General features: G+C 35.9%; 3 protein-coding genes across 4 annotated transcripts; 2 read left to right on the plus strand and 1 right to left on the minus strand.

The window, feature by feature from the left end:
• Nucleotides 1-4495: 4495 nt before the first annotated feature.
• On the minus strand, nt 4496-10471 carry LOC116004370 (mitochondrial Rho GTPase 1-like). 2 transcript variants are annotated; one of them, XM_031244396.1, is made up of 14 exons: nt 10123-10471; nt 9880-10012; nt 9286-9435; nt 9017-9193; nt 8648-8899; nt 7994-8062; nt 7690-7745; nt 7301-7382; nt 6539-6750; nt 6327-6396; nt 5937-6049; nt 5310-5460; nt 5005-5191; nt 4496-4898 (listed from the first exon to the last, which is right to left on the minus strand). In XM_031244396.1, exons 1-14 carry the CDS (start codon nt 10326-10328, stop codon nt 4840-4842), a joined length of 1917 nt encoding a protein of 638 aa, XP_031100256.1. In that variant the 5' UTR covers nt 10329-10471; the 3' UTR covers nt 4496-4839. The 2 variants fall into 2 exon arrangements, with proteins under 2 accessions (XP_031100256.1, XP_031100255.1); XM_031244395.1 differs by having other exon boundaries at nt 4496-4913; nt 10123-10469.
• Nucleotides 10472-11142: 671 nt separating this feature from the next.
• On the plus strand, nt 11143-14691 carry LOC116004371 (pentatricopeptide repeat-containing protein At4g02820, mitochondrial). Its single transcript, XM_031244397.1, has 2 exons — nt 11143-11528; nt 12989-14691. The coding sequence occupies exons 1-2, from the start codon at nt 11211-11213 to the stop codon at nt 14243-14245; spliced, it is 1575 nt and encodes a 524-aa protein (XP_031100257.1). The 5' UTR covers nt 11143-11210; the 3' UTR covers nt 14246-14691.
• Nucleotides 14692-15987: 1296 nt separating this feature from the next.
• LOC116003510 lies at nt 15988-17669 on the plus strand. The gene is made up of 5 exons (XM_031243402.1): nt 15988-16127; nt 16235-16285; nt 16655-16832; nt 17200-17295; nt 17390-17669. The coding sequence occupies exons 1-5, from the start codon at nt 16026-16028 to the stop codon at nt 17491-17493; spliced, it is 531 nt and encodes a 176-aa protein (XP_031099262.1). The 5' UTR covers nt 15988-16025; the 3' UTR covers nt 17494-17669.
• Nucleotides 17670-18305: the final 636 nt, after the last annotated feature.

The following is an 18305-nucleotide window of genomic DNA, read 5'->3' on the forward strand; positions in this document are numbered from 1 at the left end:
CTGATCGAATAGCTAGTAGACCAATATAAAAACCTAACAAAGCTTTAAAATAAAATCGACAAAAACCCTTAGCTAGTGGCATTAGACTATAACCCTAAGTAGTTTTGCATTTGATCCCAACAATTCATATGCAGTAGAAAAGAAAAGTAAACACTCTCAATGCATAACTCGACTGATCTACCAATTTAAAAAAAAAAAAAAGTTAATATCTCAACTATTCATTAGCAACTTTGTGATACAAGGCAAGAGAACACAGGGTACGTGCTAAGAATTAAGGTGCAGTCCTTTAGAAAAGAAATGTAAAAGAAAAAAACTATTCTAAATTCAACAAAACTTAGCGGAATTAGCAACAACATAATAAATTCGTAGGAGTTGGTTAATAATGGTCATAGGTACATAGGGTGACATTCCTTACACTATTGCCACGGTCCTTGAAACCATATACTAATTGTTCATAATTTTAACATATTTATTTTGATCTTTTTAAGTGATGAGGAAAACCCACTGTACTGTTGTGTATGTGCTATTTAAAGATACGTACATGATCAATCATGCACTAAAAAGATCTTATGTGACAAACTCAACTGTGAATGTATTAATAAAAATCAAACTTGTAACGATTTAGTATGAAAATTATGATTCAATCATAAAAGCACATCTTTTGAGAGCTCGTAGCTATTTATTTTGGTCTTGACTCTCGTCCCGGTAGTTTGGCCGACACCCAACCGTAATAGTGTAGTACCATATGAAAAACAAAATGCAGATTCAACGGGATACGAAAGGGACCCACCCTCTAAAAGCATTTTGGATTTTGGAAATCTAGTGTGTGTGCATTTTGGAATCATGAGATTCTACCTTGTCTTCCTTTCCTTCTACAATTATGAGTCAATTTTTTGGTCTTTTCTAGTATCATATAATAAATTGAATCGCGCCTTTTTATTTATTAAATCACGAGTTGTCCAGAACAGACTCTAATTGTAGAGTGCACCGTGCACCTTTAAGTTCGAACCATATTAATCACGAGTATTCTTTAATTATATTAAGTGTATTTATTTTAAAATCAAATTGTTACTAAATTATATTAGGAAAATGTATAACACCTTCCTAATTAATCTGGATTCAATTTTAGTCTTGTATCTATATGTGCTTCACTCATAACTTATACATCATGAGTATTATGTAACTATATTGAATTGTGACTATTTTAAAGTCAAATTGTCACTAAACTCTATTCAGAAAATTCTAATAACACCTTTCTAGCTAATTAATCTGGATTCAGTTTTAGTCTTGATTGCGCTTTGCTCCATACCTATTCCGAGTGCTAGTACCAAATGTGACATTAGTCCTGTAACTTCAGATTAGAAATTTATAGGTTTAATTCCTCAACTCCTTAGATGTACTACAAAAACTTCTATAGTCTATCAATTTGGGATAGTTGGTAAGTTGACGGTTAATGTAATATAACTTATATAAGGTCGAATGATCAATTATTGTAAGGTGTGCCAAGTTAAAGAGTTTTGAGTTAGACATAAAGTCAAATTCTGTGAGCACAATTTATCCCAACAAAAATTCGAGTCTAATTTTATTAACATAAAATGATAAAATGCCCTAATTGAATCTCCAAGTAGGAGCCAAATTCTGTGGGCACCAAATGCTGTACAAAAATAAATAAATAAAAAAAAAGCTCCCTACTCGTGGGTAGGGTGAATAAAGAATGGTTTTTACTAAGGAAGTTAATTGCATGGAATCTTGGAACATGATCATTAAACTTGACGAAACCTTAACTAGCGAGGCATGTCTCTTACCGGCCAACAAAATCGGTTACTTGATTGAGGAGGAAGTAAGAAGTTAAAAAAGCCATCTTTTGCATGGAAAGAAATTCGTAGTCACTATTAAAGAAATCTTGATTTGTGTAATAACCTGATGGGACACATTAGGAAGATCATATATGACAGGCTCAACTTAAAAAATATTATCAAAAATTATAATTGTGATTTTTATGTACGAAAATTATGTTCTATCTACTCGGCTACTCGATTATTCTTTTGCATTGAGACATTATAAAAGCCTTTATACTTGCCATAATGTTTGGTCGTAAATGGTGCTCTTCACTTCCTACCTTTTTCATCATTATTGTTCACAGGAAAGTTACATTACACCATACTAATTACCTGAAAATCAACATCACCTTGCCCTATATATATCCTACGTTTATGCTACTCACCCTACACCAAATCTTGTCTCGACATTGGATCCTAAATTTTATACCATTTCAACAAATTAATTAGAATCAAAAAAGTTTAATTAACTCTGAACAAACAAAACTTCACCCTCAAAAGGTGAAGTTTCTCGCCACTAAGGCCTTCAATTCACACCCTGACTCAGTTGTGATTATCTCAAATTATATGTTTGTCTCTCCTTAAGCTAATGATTATAAAAAGGTTGATCTTAAGCCCCCTAAAACATTATTTAGGCCATGATGGACTGAATTGGATGCCATATAACCACCTTCCTTAACTCCGCACTTTTCCCAAGTCTTACAACAACTAATTAGTTACTTCAGCTATATTGTATTCACGGATTATATTAGACCTTGAGAAGTCAAGATGACCTAACTCATTAGGCCGAACTCATCAACTTCAAGCTATCATAGAGCACCGTGACGATTATCGACCTTGTTAGGTTGAGGCCTTTAGCCCATGTCTTCTTGCATCGAGATAACTTTCTTCGGCTTGTTCGCTCCACCTGACATTGATCGAGACGACTTTGATTTGTTCCAGTGAGAACACCCGGCTCAGGTTTTCTAACCTTAGAATGACTCAATTGGGGTCATTCAGCCCAAATCGTCACAATTATTACATGCATACTCCCTCCATCACTATCAAATGATGTAACTTCATCTCATTAACTTACATTGAAGTTTGAAACCAGTAATATTATTTGACTACCCAATCAAAATGCATGCATGTAAGATTGTAAGAAGGCATATGCATGACACGTGGCAGGACTGTTTACTGAAACTCTCATGAGATGGTTGAATTGAAGTTAAGCTGAGGATTATATTCGTATCTGGCCTGGGAATTGAAGACAAAAACCTATCAATCCTAGCTGCCATGCAGGCTTACAAAAGAGAGAGAAAGAGAACCTATGTATGGAATGCAAGACAGTGGTCATGTCACGCGAACATTTATATATAGTAAGCAAGAAAGGGCGTACTATATATAGATGCATATATATATATGTATGTCAGCTTTGGAATTGGGAGTAGGGATCAGTACTTCTACGTGTCGACGACGGAGCGGCTCCGCCGTGACTTGGTGGCTCCACCACACTTATTTGTCAACAGCGGAAATCGCCAGTTTTCACAATGCCATTGGCTTTGCTTCCGGGAATAACGATACATAATAATATAGTATAATAATAGTAACAATAATATGCTACGAAATTGTCAAAATATGCGAAAAAAGAATTGATTGAGTGAAAGAATCATGATTCCTGATTATATTTAAAGGTCACGAATTATTTTAGTGTAGCCTGTTGTATGAGATTTTTATACTTGAACGACAACTTAACTCTGGTGATGGTGACTAGTTTCTCAAAATCAAATTGTCAACTGTCAACCCATACTACTTGGAAAGGTGTAAACGTGTTGAACTTCATCATAATATTTCAAAGAAAAATGTTACTGTATTTTCTTTTCAATTATACTGTTATTTTCTTCCTATTTTTGCCTCATAATAGTTTACAATGATACTCTTTACTTGAATTGGCAACCTATGGCTAACTTTACTAGGTAGTTAGAAGAGTTCGAGCTATTTCTTCATGAATTTAACGCTAGTTCATTTATATCTCGAATATGCATAATTTTTTTTAGACACAAATTTCGGTCAGATCCTAATTGAGAAAGTCCTCCCCCAGCAGGATGGCCATTTTAATTTGTTACTCTGTATATTGGTTGCATGTTTTTATTGACGACATTGATCCTCAAGAATCCTTTCCTTTCACATCAGAATGTTGCGTAAAGCGCATTTTTCCGAATAAAGGTAATAAAAACTACACCAACACCGATTCCCTTTTCAGGTTTCCAGTGTCATTTTCTGCCTAATGAAATATCCAGGAAACTTCCTCTTCCTTGCATGGGCATCTCCGTATTTTTAATTTTTTTTTTAATTTACAAGAAAACTCAAAAACTACTATTTTTCTTTTAATTTACAAGAAAACTCAAAACTACTATTCAAAGATGCACTCTCAATAAGACTCACCTGGTAACCCTAACCAACAAAGAACCACAAAAAGTAAATCAATCTAAATTATTCATAACTGACAACTCACACTAAGAATGACAATAAACAACTCACAAGTGGAGTCGAACTTAAAACCTTATAAATACCAACCCAATTGTCATCTTTTTATTTGGCTTATTAGGTGTGTTACAAAATTCTCTTATACAAAGCAATGGGAAGAAATGAACAAAATTAGTACAGATACGAAAAGGTATAGGAATGTACAATTTTATACCATCATGTAACAGCAATTTAATTACTTATACTGTAGAAAATAGAGTGTTTTCTACAGGAAAGTAGAGATTATTACAACAAAAATGGGACTCAAAGTGTAACTTTGTGTGCTTGAATCCCACCATACCATCAGATTTACCCAAAAAAATAAAATAAAATAATACAGGTGGAAATACATGCTATGAATCAAATTTCAAGCAAAATTCAAAGCTTAACCTTGTCCAAGACAAAATTGCTATATACAGAGAATGTGGAGAAGACTATCAATTGCAGGGCAACCATTGTTATTGACCAGCCGCAAACAATTGATAAAGGATGTTACCTAACCGGAGGTGTTCTTCCTTGCAATGTAAGAGCGATATGCGGCCATTCCAACTATACCTATAGCAGCCGCAACTGATATTTGAATTGAGAGTCAGGGAATTTCAATGAAAAATGAAAAACGAGTGATCCTAATGAGCATCTGTTGAATACTAATTCAAGATACCTGAGGCAACCATCAGAGAGCGATTGATAAGCTGGCGATACCGCTTCTGGTTGCGACCAACTTCAGTTTCGGGGACGCTCAAATGAGGGTGTTCGGCTGCATTCACAATTCGACTGAACACACTGTTCAGATCCCTCTCCTTCACACTAATGTGAATAGGTGAATCAATCCCAAAATACTGGCATATCTGTAGCAATTCAACAAAGCAATTCTTTTTGACATCTTTACACAGAATATTAATGGTCAATGTGGTATAGGGATGATACAGAATAAACTAAAGTGGAACCAAGAACAAAAGATGCTACCTTTGTAGAATCTTTTATTGCCATCGGATATGAATCTAAATCATCCTTTGCAGCAATAAACAGACACGGCACACTTAAACCGGTAACTTCCCCTTGCCTTGCTACATCCATGAGCAATTCTGAAGTTCTTTTTAGAGAATATTCATCTGAGCTGAAGAGAAATGAATAATGTGAAAAATGCTAGGCATATCAGGCTAAGAACAAGGAAAGATTAGCAGAAAGTGCTGAAGCTGTATATTAAAGGGGAAGGCCAACTAAAATAGTGTTGGTTGCAGATGTGGGGTCTGGAGAAGCAAGATGGAAAATCAAGCTTCAAAGAACCAAAAGTACTGCAATGGAGTTGAAGTCATGAAAATGATGAAATGATCCAATAAGTTTGGTTACACAATACAGTACGAAATCAGAAATCACAAAGTTAGATGCATTTTACCATTTGTACATATATTTGGTCTAGCTTCGAGTAGTATGTTTTAATTTACTGAAAATGAGACATATAGTAGATTGAAACTTTCAACTGCTTTCACAAAAAAATGATATATCGTCAAATTTCATCCAAGTGCAAACTGACGTGAATCTGCCCACATGTGATTAGTTATGAATTATGATAAAATAACTTTTCATACCAACCTGTCATATACAAACACTGCTATGTCACAACTTGCCAAAGACTCCTTAGTAGATAATAATTTTTTGATTCCATCTTCTGTAATCTCCCGAAGGACAAGCGTTTTCTTAATACCCTGCAAAAAGGGTAAATCATTCATCATAGCAATGTTATTTAAATTTCAATGAACTAGATAATGAGGTGTTTCACAGATGCAGTACATAATCACTTAGGTTGTGTATACATGCGCCATATAAGATGGCATGGATCAGAAACACTCCTTATAAAAGATTCATTCAAGGAATTCTTTATTCTGAATGAATTGTGTAATGCATGTGCACAACTGTGTGAATGTGAAGGATAGATTACAAAATTTGTTTTGAGTCAAATTATGTTACACTTGGAGAACTTACCCCAGGACAGTCAACAGCGTTGACAACATACCGCTCTTCACTTGTAGGTACATAATCATCAGTGAAGGGCCTGTACTTGATCACATCAACAAAATTTAAAACATAAATTTGATCTTAATGATATGCCTTCTGGATAAATCAGTAGGTTTGAGAGAGAATGACAAGAACATCCAAAGAAAGGAATTTATTTAGTTATAGGTCCATTTCTGCACCTTCCCAAAAATGACTTCAGTAAAGAAGACTTTCCAGCATATTTAGGTCCAAACACAAAGCATTGATAAACATTTCTATCTGACTGCTGTTTCTTACGGTCTACTGATCTGCGCCTAGTAACACGGAGTGCAGATGCTGCATCACAGTTATACCCGATATATGTTAAGTTGGCCAAACTTTGTGATGGCTCCAGTAATGTCATAAGAGCCCACTGCAATAAATGTAAGCGAGATAAGATTCCTGAATATTAGAAGGAAAATGCCCAAATAAAATAAAGATAAAGCCAAAAATAAAACACCAAATATAAACTAGCACAAATTTTACAGTTACTACACAATTAATTGTTGCAAATATCGACATGTAGAGCAGGAAGATTTTAATGCTTGTCCAATTTGTCAGTTCTTCAAAACACTCGGTAAATAGCAAAGATGAAAAAGAAAGCTAATAAAAATCTCAAGGGTCTATATCCAAAAAAAAAAAGGATGTTGCATCAGTGAAAGTGTGAAACTAACCAATCACTCCATACATTCTATGAAACAACTATGTATGGCATGAGGTTCTTTAAAATTAAAAAAAAAAAAGTTACTGAACTTGACAAAAAGAAGTAATGATGAATAGACAGAAGAGACCCAGATCTAACATGAATGAAATAAAATAAAATGGTTAATAAGCCTTAGCTTATTATTACAGTATCACACAGAGAGGAAAGGGCTTTGCACAGCATCGAAAGGGAAGAAGAGATGGGTTTCAGTCATCCAAACCTCAGACAAGAATGCAGAAAGTGATAAACCCCCTAATGGAGTTCTTTCAACTGCCTCCTTGTAGGGAGCTTCTTCCCAGGGACTGAAATATTAAAGCCATATCAGAAAGGTGTTAGAGGAAAAGGATGGGAAAGACTGAACTGGTGTTTATTTGCAATACCCACACACAGATTATCAATTTTAATCACTATCTTCTTCACAAGGTATAGCTATGACCTATGAAGCCATGTAATATTATTCACAAAGATGACTAATCAAGCTATTTCATTATAAGCTTTGAAGCACTTTTGCCAGGAAATGGAATAAAAGTTAAGGGGGTATCCATGTACACCATTATCAAAGAAGTGAATAGCAAAATTGTAATCATGCCAAAAGTGAAGGATTCCTACCTTTCTGGTGCAGTAGAATATAGATCGTCAAGCTCAGAATTCCGAAGAACTCCATCCTGTCAAGCATAGAGATACACAAATTTAGGAATATAGCAAAAGCCATAACTAGGAATTGAAGGAAACATTTATGATGACAAACATATTATGTTTAGGAGATTAAAAAAAAACAAAAACAAAAAAAAAAAAGGTTTAACATAAAATGAACAAATTTAAGACCCACAAATCATATCACTGGAATAAAAGCAATCCCCTTCCACTGAATAGTAGAATGGAAATATAACAAAGAAAAAGACAGAATCCATACTTTATCATCATCAAATGTACTAAAGATCCCCTTCAAGAACTCAACAGCTTCACTAGTCAATTCCATGCTCTGCAAGAAGGCAAGAACACAATCAGAAAGAATTTAGCAAATGTGAAAAATGCATCAATAAATGTCAAAAATGTGTTTGTGCATGAATAATGCAAAGTTGTCCACAGAATGAATAGTAAAAATATGATGAGGATTATCAAATTGAGAGCTGCAGATGTATAGATAACACTGGTGTCCATAAATGAACACATTTCATACCCAAATGATTTGACTTCAAGGAGTCAAGGTCACATATGTCCCTCACTGGTCAAGATGAATTAGCAGTTCAACTTACAAAGCAATTAATTAATGAATGTTGGTGTAAACTCAGTCAAGATAATTTGTGCAAATAATGGCTAAATGAATAATAACCATATCTCTCCAAGTTTACTCTTGGAACCTTCAAAAAAATTAATTCATATTTATGGCTATTTATCCTCTCTTCAACCCAATTAAACAAGGGCACCCGCTCCCCCCAACTAAACACACAAATTTGATGTGTGGAAAAGAAAAAAGATACTCCATATAAGAATTAAGTCAGACCAAACAAAAACTTCTTTTGATAGCATATAAGAAATAAACTAATTGGTTGAGTAAAAGACTCACCTGATCTAGAGCCTTTTTGAATGGAATAGACAAGTAATCATCCCTCAGTTTAATTTCATCATTATACCCAAATTTCCTTAAGACAGTCCAGGTTGTCTCAAGTCGACCTTTTTCTATAAAAAGAGCATGAAGGAAAAGAAACCCAGTCAAAGTAAGCCCAAGGTCATTGACACCTGCTGGTAGCTTCTCCTGTACTACCCGTTTAACTCCTACTATTTCAGCTGGCTGAAGTGCTGCATTGAAACATTTGACCTGTCCATGAAGATGGTTCGAAATAAGAGAGAGCACAGTGCCAGAGAATTATAACATTTCATAAGAAAAATTATACCACACTTTAGCAAATTAAATGACACTAGTGCGAAGAATGACCTGAAAGTCATTAAGCTCTTCATCATTGAGAGCACCATCCTCATCATGATCACAAAGGCTAAATATCCTTTTTAAAGCCCTCACACAACGAGGTTTAAGAGCCTGGAGTTCATGATCAAAGAGTGGAGCTGTTGGATGAAGTACTGCCTTTTGTGCATAATAGAATACTTCAGGTACCTATGAAGAATAATGGAAACATAATTCACAGTCAAATACTAAACAAGCATGCAAGATGAAACACAAAGCAATTCAACTCCCTGGTGACAGACCTGAACCAAATTAGCTGCAGAGCATTCTATGCAAGTCTCAATCTCCCGAAACTGCTGCATGATAGGAGCCATCACCTGCTCTAGATTCATATGATGCTCCTCATCTCGCTTATCTAGCTTGCATCCAACAACAATGACTGGTGCCTTGATCTATCCATTGTTAATAAAATTGCAGTCAAATCAGTACATCTAGAGAATTTTTGTTCAATATTTAGCATTAAATATTAGGAAAAAAAAGCACACTGCCAAAACTAAAAGAAGGCTGCGCATTTCCTTCAAAGCCAACATAAAGTTAGTAATGGAGTGTTTCATTAATTCATTCCTTTAGTATTTGATTTCTAATCCAGAGTCATTAAAAGCGACCAAACAAGCGTCTCTAGAACTTCAATTCCAATTACTTGCCTCTAAACTGAGCAGATTGAATCATAGGAAATGAGTGAAAATATAACAGGAAAACGTTATTTGAATGATTAGTTTCATTGAAGTAAAAGATGCATCGAACATAAAAATAGTTTTTTCTTTTTTTGAAGCATAAAAATAGTATTATTCCGTGAACGAAGAATATGCATCAAATTTATAAATAAACATAAAAACCTCCAGCCGACGAAATTCGTGAAGCCAGAAAGTGCTTAAGCGATTCAGAGTGGCAGGTTGATCGCACGCATAGGTCAACACTACTGAATCCGCCCGCTTCAATTCTTCGGCGAGCTTACCTCGGCTCTCCAAACTGGATCGCACGTGACATTGAATATTATAATTAATTAATTACAATCAGAAATGCAAAGTAAGCAGAAGCAGTATCCGAACGAAACGGCTATCAGTCGTATTTGAACGAACCTCGACGATGTATCAATGATTGTGACGGGAACGTTCTCCGGATAGAGATCCGCGGGGAGGCGAGTGGGAGGGAGCACCGGCGGGAGATCCTCCGGGAAGGACTCGGAAGCGGCCGCCGCGATGAGGCTGGACTTGCCGGTTGCGCGGTCGCCGACGACCACCACTCGGACGTTGGTGCGGCCGCCGGAAGTTGAAGTGCCTGGCATTGGATCGGAGAGCGGCGGAGTTCGTAGCACGGCCTCGCGTGAGCGTGGGGGAGACACGGAAATCGATTCGCTGCAATCCTAGGAGTGTAGAGTGATGAAACGAGCTTGGTTGTGCGTATTTTTCTTTTTCTTTTCCTTTTTTTTTTTAAGGTTTCATTTTCTCCCATACAATTATGACGTAATGGGCAGTTTTTAGAGTATCCATCGTTTTTAGGGGGATTTTCAGTGACATCATTATTTCTTATTTATCTATCTCCAATGTATTTAGTTTCTGAAGAGGACTTATTTGATCTTTTGATTTCAATAATTTAATAATTGTGATTAATTTTGTGTAATAAATTTAATTTTTTGTGCTTAATTTATTGTGCATGGGTACTCATTTTGTTGTGTATTTATTTTCATTTTATTGTATATTTGGTCTCAGTTTGTTGCGCATTCAATTTCAGTTTGTTGTGCATTTGATCTTAGTTTCTTCTGCATTCGGTCACAGTTTATTGTCCATTCATAGTGTGATTGTTGTGCATCCTTCCCACTTTATTGTGCAGTTACATTCGTAACCGTTAAATCACTCCAAATGAATGATCTGAATTAGTTTACAGGATTCTCACCTAATGATAAGTCTCACCTAATTCGGAACCTAATTTCCTATGCAAACATCATTCAATTAAATATTTTTGAATATTGCCATTGTGTGTGTGTGTGAAAGTAATAAAACAATGTTTTCTTAAAATCGTAGAATAATCTCATCCATCTTCAATGGAGGCCCATGATCTTTGAATCATTATTTTGAATCCTGGGTTATAGCCCAGGAACATTTCAGTGTTTGTTCATATTCCAAGCCCAAATGTGCTGCGCTTCTCAGAAACAGGGCAGTGGAAAAAGATGAAAATGCTTCTACGTTTGGCTCGGACATCCGTCGCCGCCGTGCGCCACTTCTCGGCGGAAGCAACGGCGGCGGAAGCAACGGCGGTGGCGACGAAGCCTATCGCTGCAGGAGGCGGCAGCGGAAGTCCCGCGACCACGAGTAAGGGCGGCAGGGACACTCTGGGGAGGAGGCTTCTAAGTCTCGTGTACGCTAAGCGAAGCGCAGTCATCACTATACGGATGTGGAAGGAGGAGGGCCACGCCGTCCGCAAATACGAGCTCAACCGCGTAGTAAGGGAGCTCCGGAAGCTCCGGCGCTACAAACACGCCCTCGAGGTATTGCTTCAAAAAAAGTTTAATATTTTAAAAAATTTCTTTCAATTTGGATCGCTACTCTCTTTGTTAATTCATCGATGTATGCATTTCTGTTGCTCAATATGTTATATAATGCTTTATTTCGGCTGAATGCAAAGGATTTTTTGTGGACTCGGTTTGCTGGTGATCTTGGAGTAGATGAAGAATGAAACTGCATTTTATGTGTTTGTTGTTTTGTTTCAAACAAAAAAGCTTTTACCTTTAAAGCCATCTATTGATGTTTTTTATGATTACTATTAAAAACCCATCATCTTGAGTTATGAGACTGCTTTAGGGTGTTCTATCTTGTGACCCTAGTCGGAAACAGGTTTAGATTGATTATAGTTGACCGGTTTAAACTAAGAAGGGTAATACGTCGCTCTCGCTGGGAGTAGAACTTGTACCTTGTGTGTAGGGCTTTTAACGAACCGAACATAAACGAACGGAGGCTGTTCGTGTTCGTTTGTTAAGGATTTTGAGGTGTTTGTGTTCGTGTTCGTTTGTTAAGGTTTTTGAAAATCCTGTTTGTGTTCGTTTGTTAAGACTTAAGCGTTCGTTAGTGTTCGTTAATGTTCGCGAACACGAACGTGTTCATTAATGTTAACGAACACGTTCACGAACGTGTTCATTAATGTTAACGAACACGTTCACGAACGTGTTCGCAAACGTTAACAAACATGTTCATTTACATTTATGAACACGTTCGTGAACACTTAATAACCAAACACCTACACATGTTCACGAACACGATTTGTTTGTGAACAAGAAATAATCTACGTTCACAAACAATTATATATATATATATATATATATATATATATATATATATATATATATGTTTGTAAACATGTTCGCGAACATTATTAAACGAACACTAAACAAGCTTGTTCGCCAACACTACTAAACGAACACAAACGAGTTTGTTCACGAACACTACTAAACGAACACAAACGAGCTTGTTCACGAACACTACTAAACGAGCACAAACGAGCTTGTTCACGAACACTTAACAAACGAGCTTACCACTGTTCAGACTCTGTTCGTTTATTAACCGAGCTCTAAATTTTGTTTGTTAATGTTCGTTTACCTTAATAAACAAACATAAACGAACGCTTACCGAGCTCAAACACGAGTAGTTTGTCGAAAGCTCTGTTCGCTAACAGCCCTACTTGTGTGGTTACTAAGTCAACTATTTGGCCAACTTGACGGGGTCACCCCAAAAACCGATCATTTTGAAACTTCTAAAGATTAATTTGCTGGAAATGCTTTGCTTTAGCTAATGGGTGAATATGTATATATGGTATAAAGAATATATGATGTGAAATCAAAGGATAATTGAGTTTCATTCTTCTTCGAAAACTATTCTTTTCATTTATTTTAGTGTTTATTTTTAATTTGTTGGTAGTAGATATACTTACAGATATCGTGAGATTTCTTCTCAGGTTTGTGAGTGGATGAGGATACAAGATGATATCCACCTTTTATCGGGGGATTATGCTGTGCATTTGGATTTGATTGCAAAAGTTCGAGGTATGAATAGCGCTGAGAAATTTTTCGAGGATATTCCTGATAAAATGAAGGACCATGCTACGTGTAGTGCCCTTCTCCACTGCTATGTCCAGCAGCAAGACTGTGTTAAAGCCGAGGCTCTGATGGAAAAAATGTCCGAATGTGGCTTTGTGAAGCATCCACTTCCTTACAACCACATGCTCTCTCTATACATATCAACTGGGCAATTAGAGAAGATTCCGGCTATGATTCAAGAGTTAAAGAAGAATACTTCGCCAGATCTTGTATCATACAATCTTTGGTTGGCTGTATGTGCATCGTTGAATGATGTTGAAACCGCAGAAAAGATCTTCCTTGAGCTAAAGAAGGTGAAAATAGATCCAGACTGGGTAACATATAGCACATTGACAAGTATCTATATTAGAAGTTCACAGAATGAAAAAGCAGCATCGACTTTAAGAGATATGGAGAAAAGGGTTTTTAAAAGGACTCGAGTTGCTTTTCCCTCTCTCATTAGTTTGTATACTAGCTTAAAAAACAAAAGTGAGGTTCACCGTGTGTGGAAAAAGATGAAATCTATTTTCCACAAGTTAAATGATTCGGAATACTCTTGCATGATATCTTCCTTACTGAAGCTTGACGAATTTGAAGAAGCACTGAAGACATATACTGAATGGGAGTCTGTTTCTGTGACTAAGGACACCCGAATTTCGAATTTAATTCTTGCAGCATATGTCAACAAAAATCAGTTGGGCATGGCAGAGGACTTCAGAGAAAAGATGGCTCAAAAAGGCATACCCATCAGCTACACCACTTGGGAGGTACTTACGAGTGGTTATATGAAGCATAAGAAGATGAATGAAGCTCTAGATTCATTCAAGAACGCCGTTGATAGTGTTAAGAAATGGGATCCTAACGTAAAGATGGTCCGGGAGATGTTTAGTTTACTCGAAGAGCAAGGAAATGTTGAATTAGCAGAGGATTTGCTAGTTACCCTTCGTCGTGCTGGCCATGTGAACACAGAGATATATAACTTGCTTCTGCGAACCTACATGAAAGCCGGAAAAATGCCACTCATTGTTGCTGAGAGGATGAAAAAAGACAACGTGAGAATGGATACAGAGACCCAAGAGCTCATTAAATTAACAAGCAAGATGTGTGTAGCTGAAGTTCCGAACCATCTTTCTTAGGAACAACCTTGCAATACATTGTTGCTCAACAATAAGAGGACTTGCCTGTGTTTACACACATAACCGAGTTGGATTTATGAGCCAGGTATATTTAATCTCTGTAGTGAGGTTAACTTTTTAGGCAAATGATTCTTTTACTGCAGCACTATGACCGAAAGTTGCAGGACAAATGAGAGATGGCGGTGTTTTTTTCACTTTTCACATCGTGGGCATGATATATAAATAGATAATAGGATTGGCCTGTTGGGGAAATCATGTATCGGAAAAACTTCAAACAATTACCTAGTGTTGTGATAGATGTACTAGTGTTTGATGTTGGTATAGTGATCTTTATCTTCGGAATTTTGAACTGTATGTTTTAGCATCTCAGAATATTGGCTCTTACAGAGTTTGTTTCTTATAAAACACATGGATCTTCATATCATCTATGGGATAATGATTCTGTGTATATATGCAATGATCCCTTTTTTTTTTGGGACAATGTAGTATTTGTTCATAGCTACTTTCTCAACCAAATGAAGCACAAAGAGTCAATATTAGGTAAACGATACTAGTGATTTGTGCTCAGATGGTATGTAGTGACTCTCTCATATGGAAGGTCATGAAATCGAGCCTCAGTGGAGGCGAACTGACTCTTTGTGTTTCAACAGGTTGAGAAAGTATAGATGAACAAATACAGGGGAAGTCGATATGAGGTCGTATGACTAGCTTAATATGTGATCCCAATCTTCGTAAAATGCAGGCTTTGTTTACTCTTTGCAGGCAACCAAAGAACAGATGAATCAAGGTTTTGGTAGGTTATGGTGGTTAAGAAGAATGACATGGAAGTGATGGAACAGGTTCATATTTGGCCACACTATTGTTCATCTCTTTCTGTTAGCAGTTGACTAGAATTGAAGCCATTAAAATAAAATAAATTTGCTGAGAAAAAGGGCAAAGATTATGTGATTAGTAACTGCAACAACTATGATGGAAGGTGGGGTTTACCAAACCCAACCCAACCTAACCTAACCTATCCACATAATCTCCCACCATGCATTTTTACCTGGTTCCTAAGGTCACTTTATCTTTTGAAATTACTCAAATGTCCCCTAACATCAAATATAATTGGAATAAACTACAAATAAGCTATCATATTATGTGGGAACAAGCAATTAAGCCATCCAACTTGAATAACCCTAAAATATAAGTCACTGAAATCGAAAAAACAAAGCAATTAAGCTAACATACATTGCACATAGTTGATTGATTTAAATCAAGAAGGCCAGTAGACAATTACATATTAATCTTATTCTATAGGAGGGTAAACTTGTAATGAAATATATTCCTGACCCAAACCTTTGTTGGATTAATCTTACCATACAAGATAATGGGCCACACGATACCTGAGTAGATTAATCTCATCTTATTAGATGATAAATTTGTAATGAAACAAATATTTTTAAATAGGACTCGACCGAGATTTGATTGAATTAATATTCTCATTGTACAGGATGAGGACAAACTTGTAAAGGAGTCAAAGTGGGGAGGATAAACTTGTAAATGGAAACAAAACCAGTCAAAATGCAAATCCTAAATTCTTCATTAGATTCAACAAACCAACAACATAAATCAAGTTCGGTCAACTTGCATGATGCATCATTATTTTATTAACACATTCCTTGGCATAACCTCTCTCCACCTAAGTATAATTAGTTTCCATTTCAGGTTCAAAGTTGGAACTCACCCAAAACACCAAATCATCTTTCTCTATCTCTCTCTCTCTCCAGCAAATTAAACAATGGCAGAAAACGAGGATGTTATCTGCTTTGAAGAAGGCATCTCTTGGCTTCCTTCACATGTTGTCGACGAGGCTTGTCATCATCACCATTATCAACAAAAGGTCTTCTTCTTCACTTTCCTATCTTGAACTTCATTACAGTGTGTTCATGGCTTTCTTGGTAATCAATTACATACCATTTTCTTAACATATTTGGTTTCTTGTTGCAGGCTCAGTTTGGGTATCCAAGAAGCCGACAACACCGTCCGATGCCCTGTCCGGTAAAATAGTTAGTTTATCAATTAATTTTGACTTATTTATCACTATTAGCTGTTTGACTTGCTTAAAAAATTAATCAAAATGTTTGGTTAATCAACTTTTTATAACTCCGAAATTATAAAAATTAAAAAACTGTTCAAAGCAACTTTTTCAATTAGTTTTTTTTTTTTAATTATACCAAACAGCTATCGGCTGACTGCTAATTTATCAAATACCTTCCTACAATCAGCTAATGTTATCAACTAATTATACCCTCTAACCCAATCAGCTAACTAGGGTCGTTGTGTTTCAATTGTGGGGTTTTTAATTTTTGGGTAGATATTAAGTTGGAGAGGTTAATCATGGGATTCATGGGACTTGTGTTTTTTCAGAGTTACTCAAGATGTTCCCAGCAGAGAACAAGACATCCACCGAACTGCGCGGCAGCGGTGGGCGGAGGACGAGGAATGCAGGCCATCTTCCTAGATTCCGGCAGGTCATGTAGCGGGACCGGCGTTTTCCTTCCTCGGCAAACCGGGACCAATGGCCATTATGCATCAACTAAGCAATGTAAGCATGATACAATATTATATACATATGCTACACATTATTTTTAATATTTACTTTTGGGTGACGAAACCCATTCATTACTCCTTTCAAAAAAAAAAAAAAAACCCATTCATTACTGGAAGGCGTTCACTGAAAAATTGTACTCTTTCAAACTACACAAGAAAATAATGAGATTTTAGTACGAAAGTCATGCTCTACTCACTTAAACACTCTTTTTAGAAGCAACTTTTTTTCTTTGAAACCATAAGCAACTTTTAATATGTTTAATTTTGAGCTTATAATATATATATATATATATATATATATATATATATAATGTCATACAATATCGTAATAATTTTCATGTACATGTGTGTATCATGGACAGTTCGTCCTCCTCCTCCGGTTCTCCTCCCCGATCGCGTTGTTCAAGCTCTCAATCTTAATGTGCATGAACTTGGCATGCAAAATAAGCCTTGCAGAGGTTTATTTCCCTATACATCGATCTCTCTCTCTTTAATTATAGTGCATAATATATAACTCGAGAATATACTTATAATTGTTATTTTTCTGTGCAGATAGTGTAAAAAACACAAAAGGAAATAAGGACTGCAACAATAGAAAGAAAGCTAGCGATTGCCACTCACCTGAGATATTTCTCCCCAAGGAGTGGATTTACTAGAGATACATCCCCTTGAACATATATAAAGAGAGTCTTTTGTGAGATATGTCTCACATGAAATGTGTAATACTTTTTTATATATATATATATATATATAAATTCATAAAAACGTATTATACATTTCATGATTAGACCGCCTCACGCAAGACTAATCTATGCATACATTGGTGATCAAACGGTGTAACATAAATGAATAAATAATACTCTCTATTATAGTTTACTTTCTGTTATTTTTAATAGTTAACTCAAATCATTTTATAGAGTTAATACCTGATATAGTCCTTGACTATAGTGGTTTTACTCAATTTAGTCCTAAATGACTTTTTGTGCTCAATTTAGTCCTCGACTTTAATGGTTTTACTCAATTTAGTCCTTTGTTAAAAATTCTGTTAGTGGACGGTTAGAAATATGGTCCTAATGGTAATTTCTCGTCCTTCATCCCATTTAGGATGATTCCTTCTTCTTCCCCTTAATAAGATTTATTAAGATCCATGCAGAAATGTAAATTTTCGTAGCCAAATATTTATTTACTCTGTATTTATTTATTTAGGATTGAAGTTGATTTAGTGCGAAAATTTACATTTCTGCGTGGATCTTAATAAGGGAAAGAAGAAGGAATCATCCTAAATGGGATGGAGGATGAGAAATTACCATTAGGACCGTATTTATAACCGTTAACTAACAGAATTTTTAACAAAGGACTAAATTGGGTAAAACCATCAAAGTCGAGGACTATATTGAGCACAAAAAGTCATTTAGGACTAAATTGAGTAAAACCACTATAGTCGATGACTATATTGGGTATTAACTCT

The sequence above is a fragment of the Ipomoea triloba genome, chromosome 14 (genome assembly GCF_003576645.1).
Source record: "Ipomoea triloba cultivar NCNSP0323 chromosome 14, ASM357664v1".
NCBI classification, from domain to species: domain Eukaryota; kingdom Viridiplantae; phylum Streptophyta; class Magnoliopsida; order Solanales; family Convolvulaceae; genus Ipomoea; species Ipomoea triloba.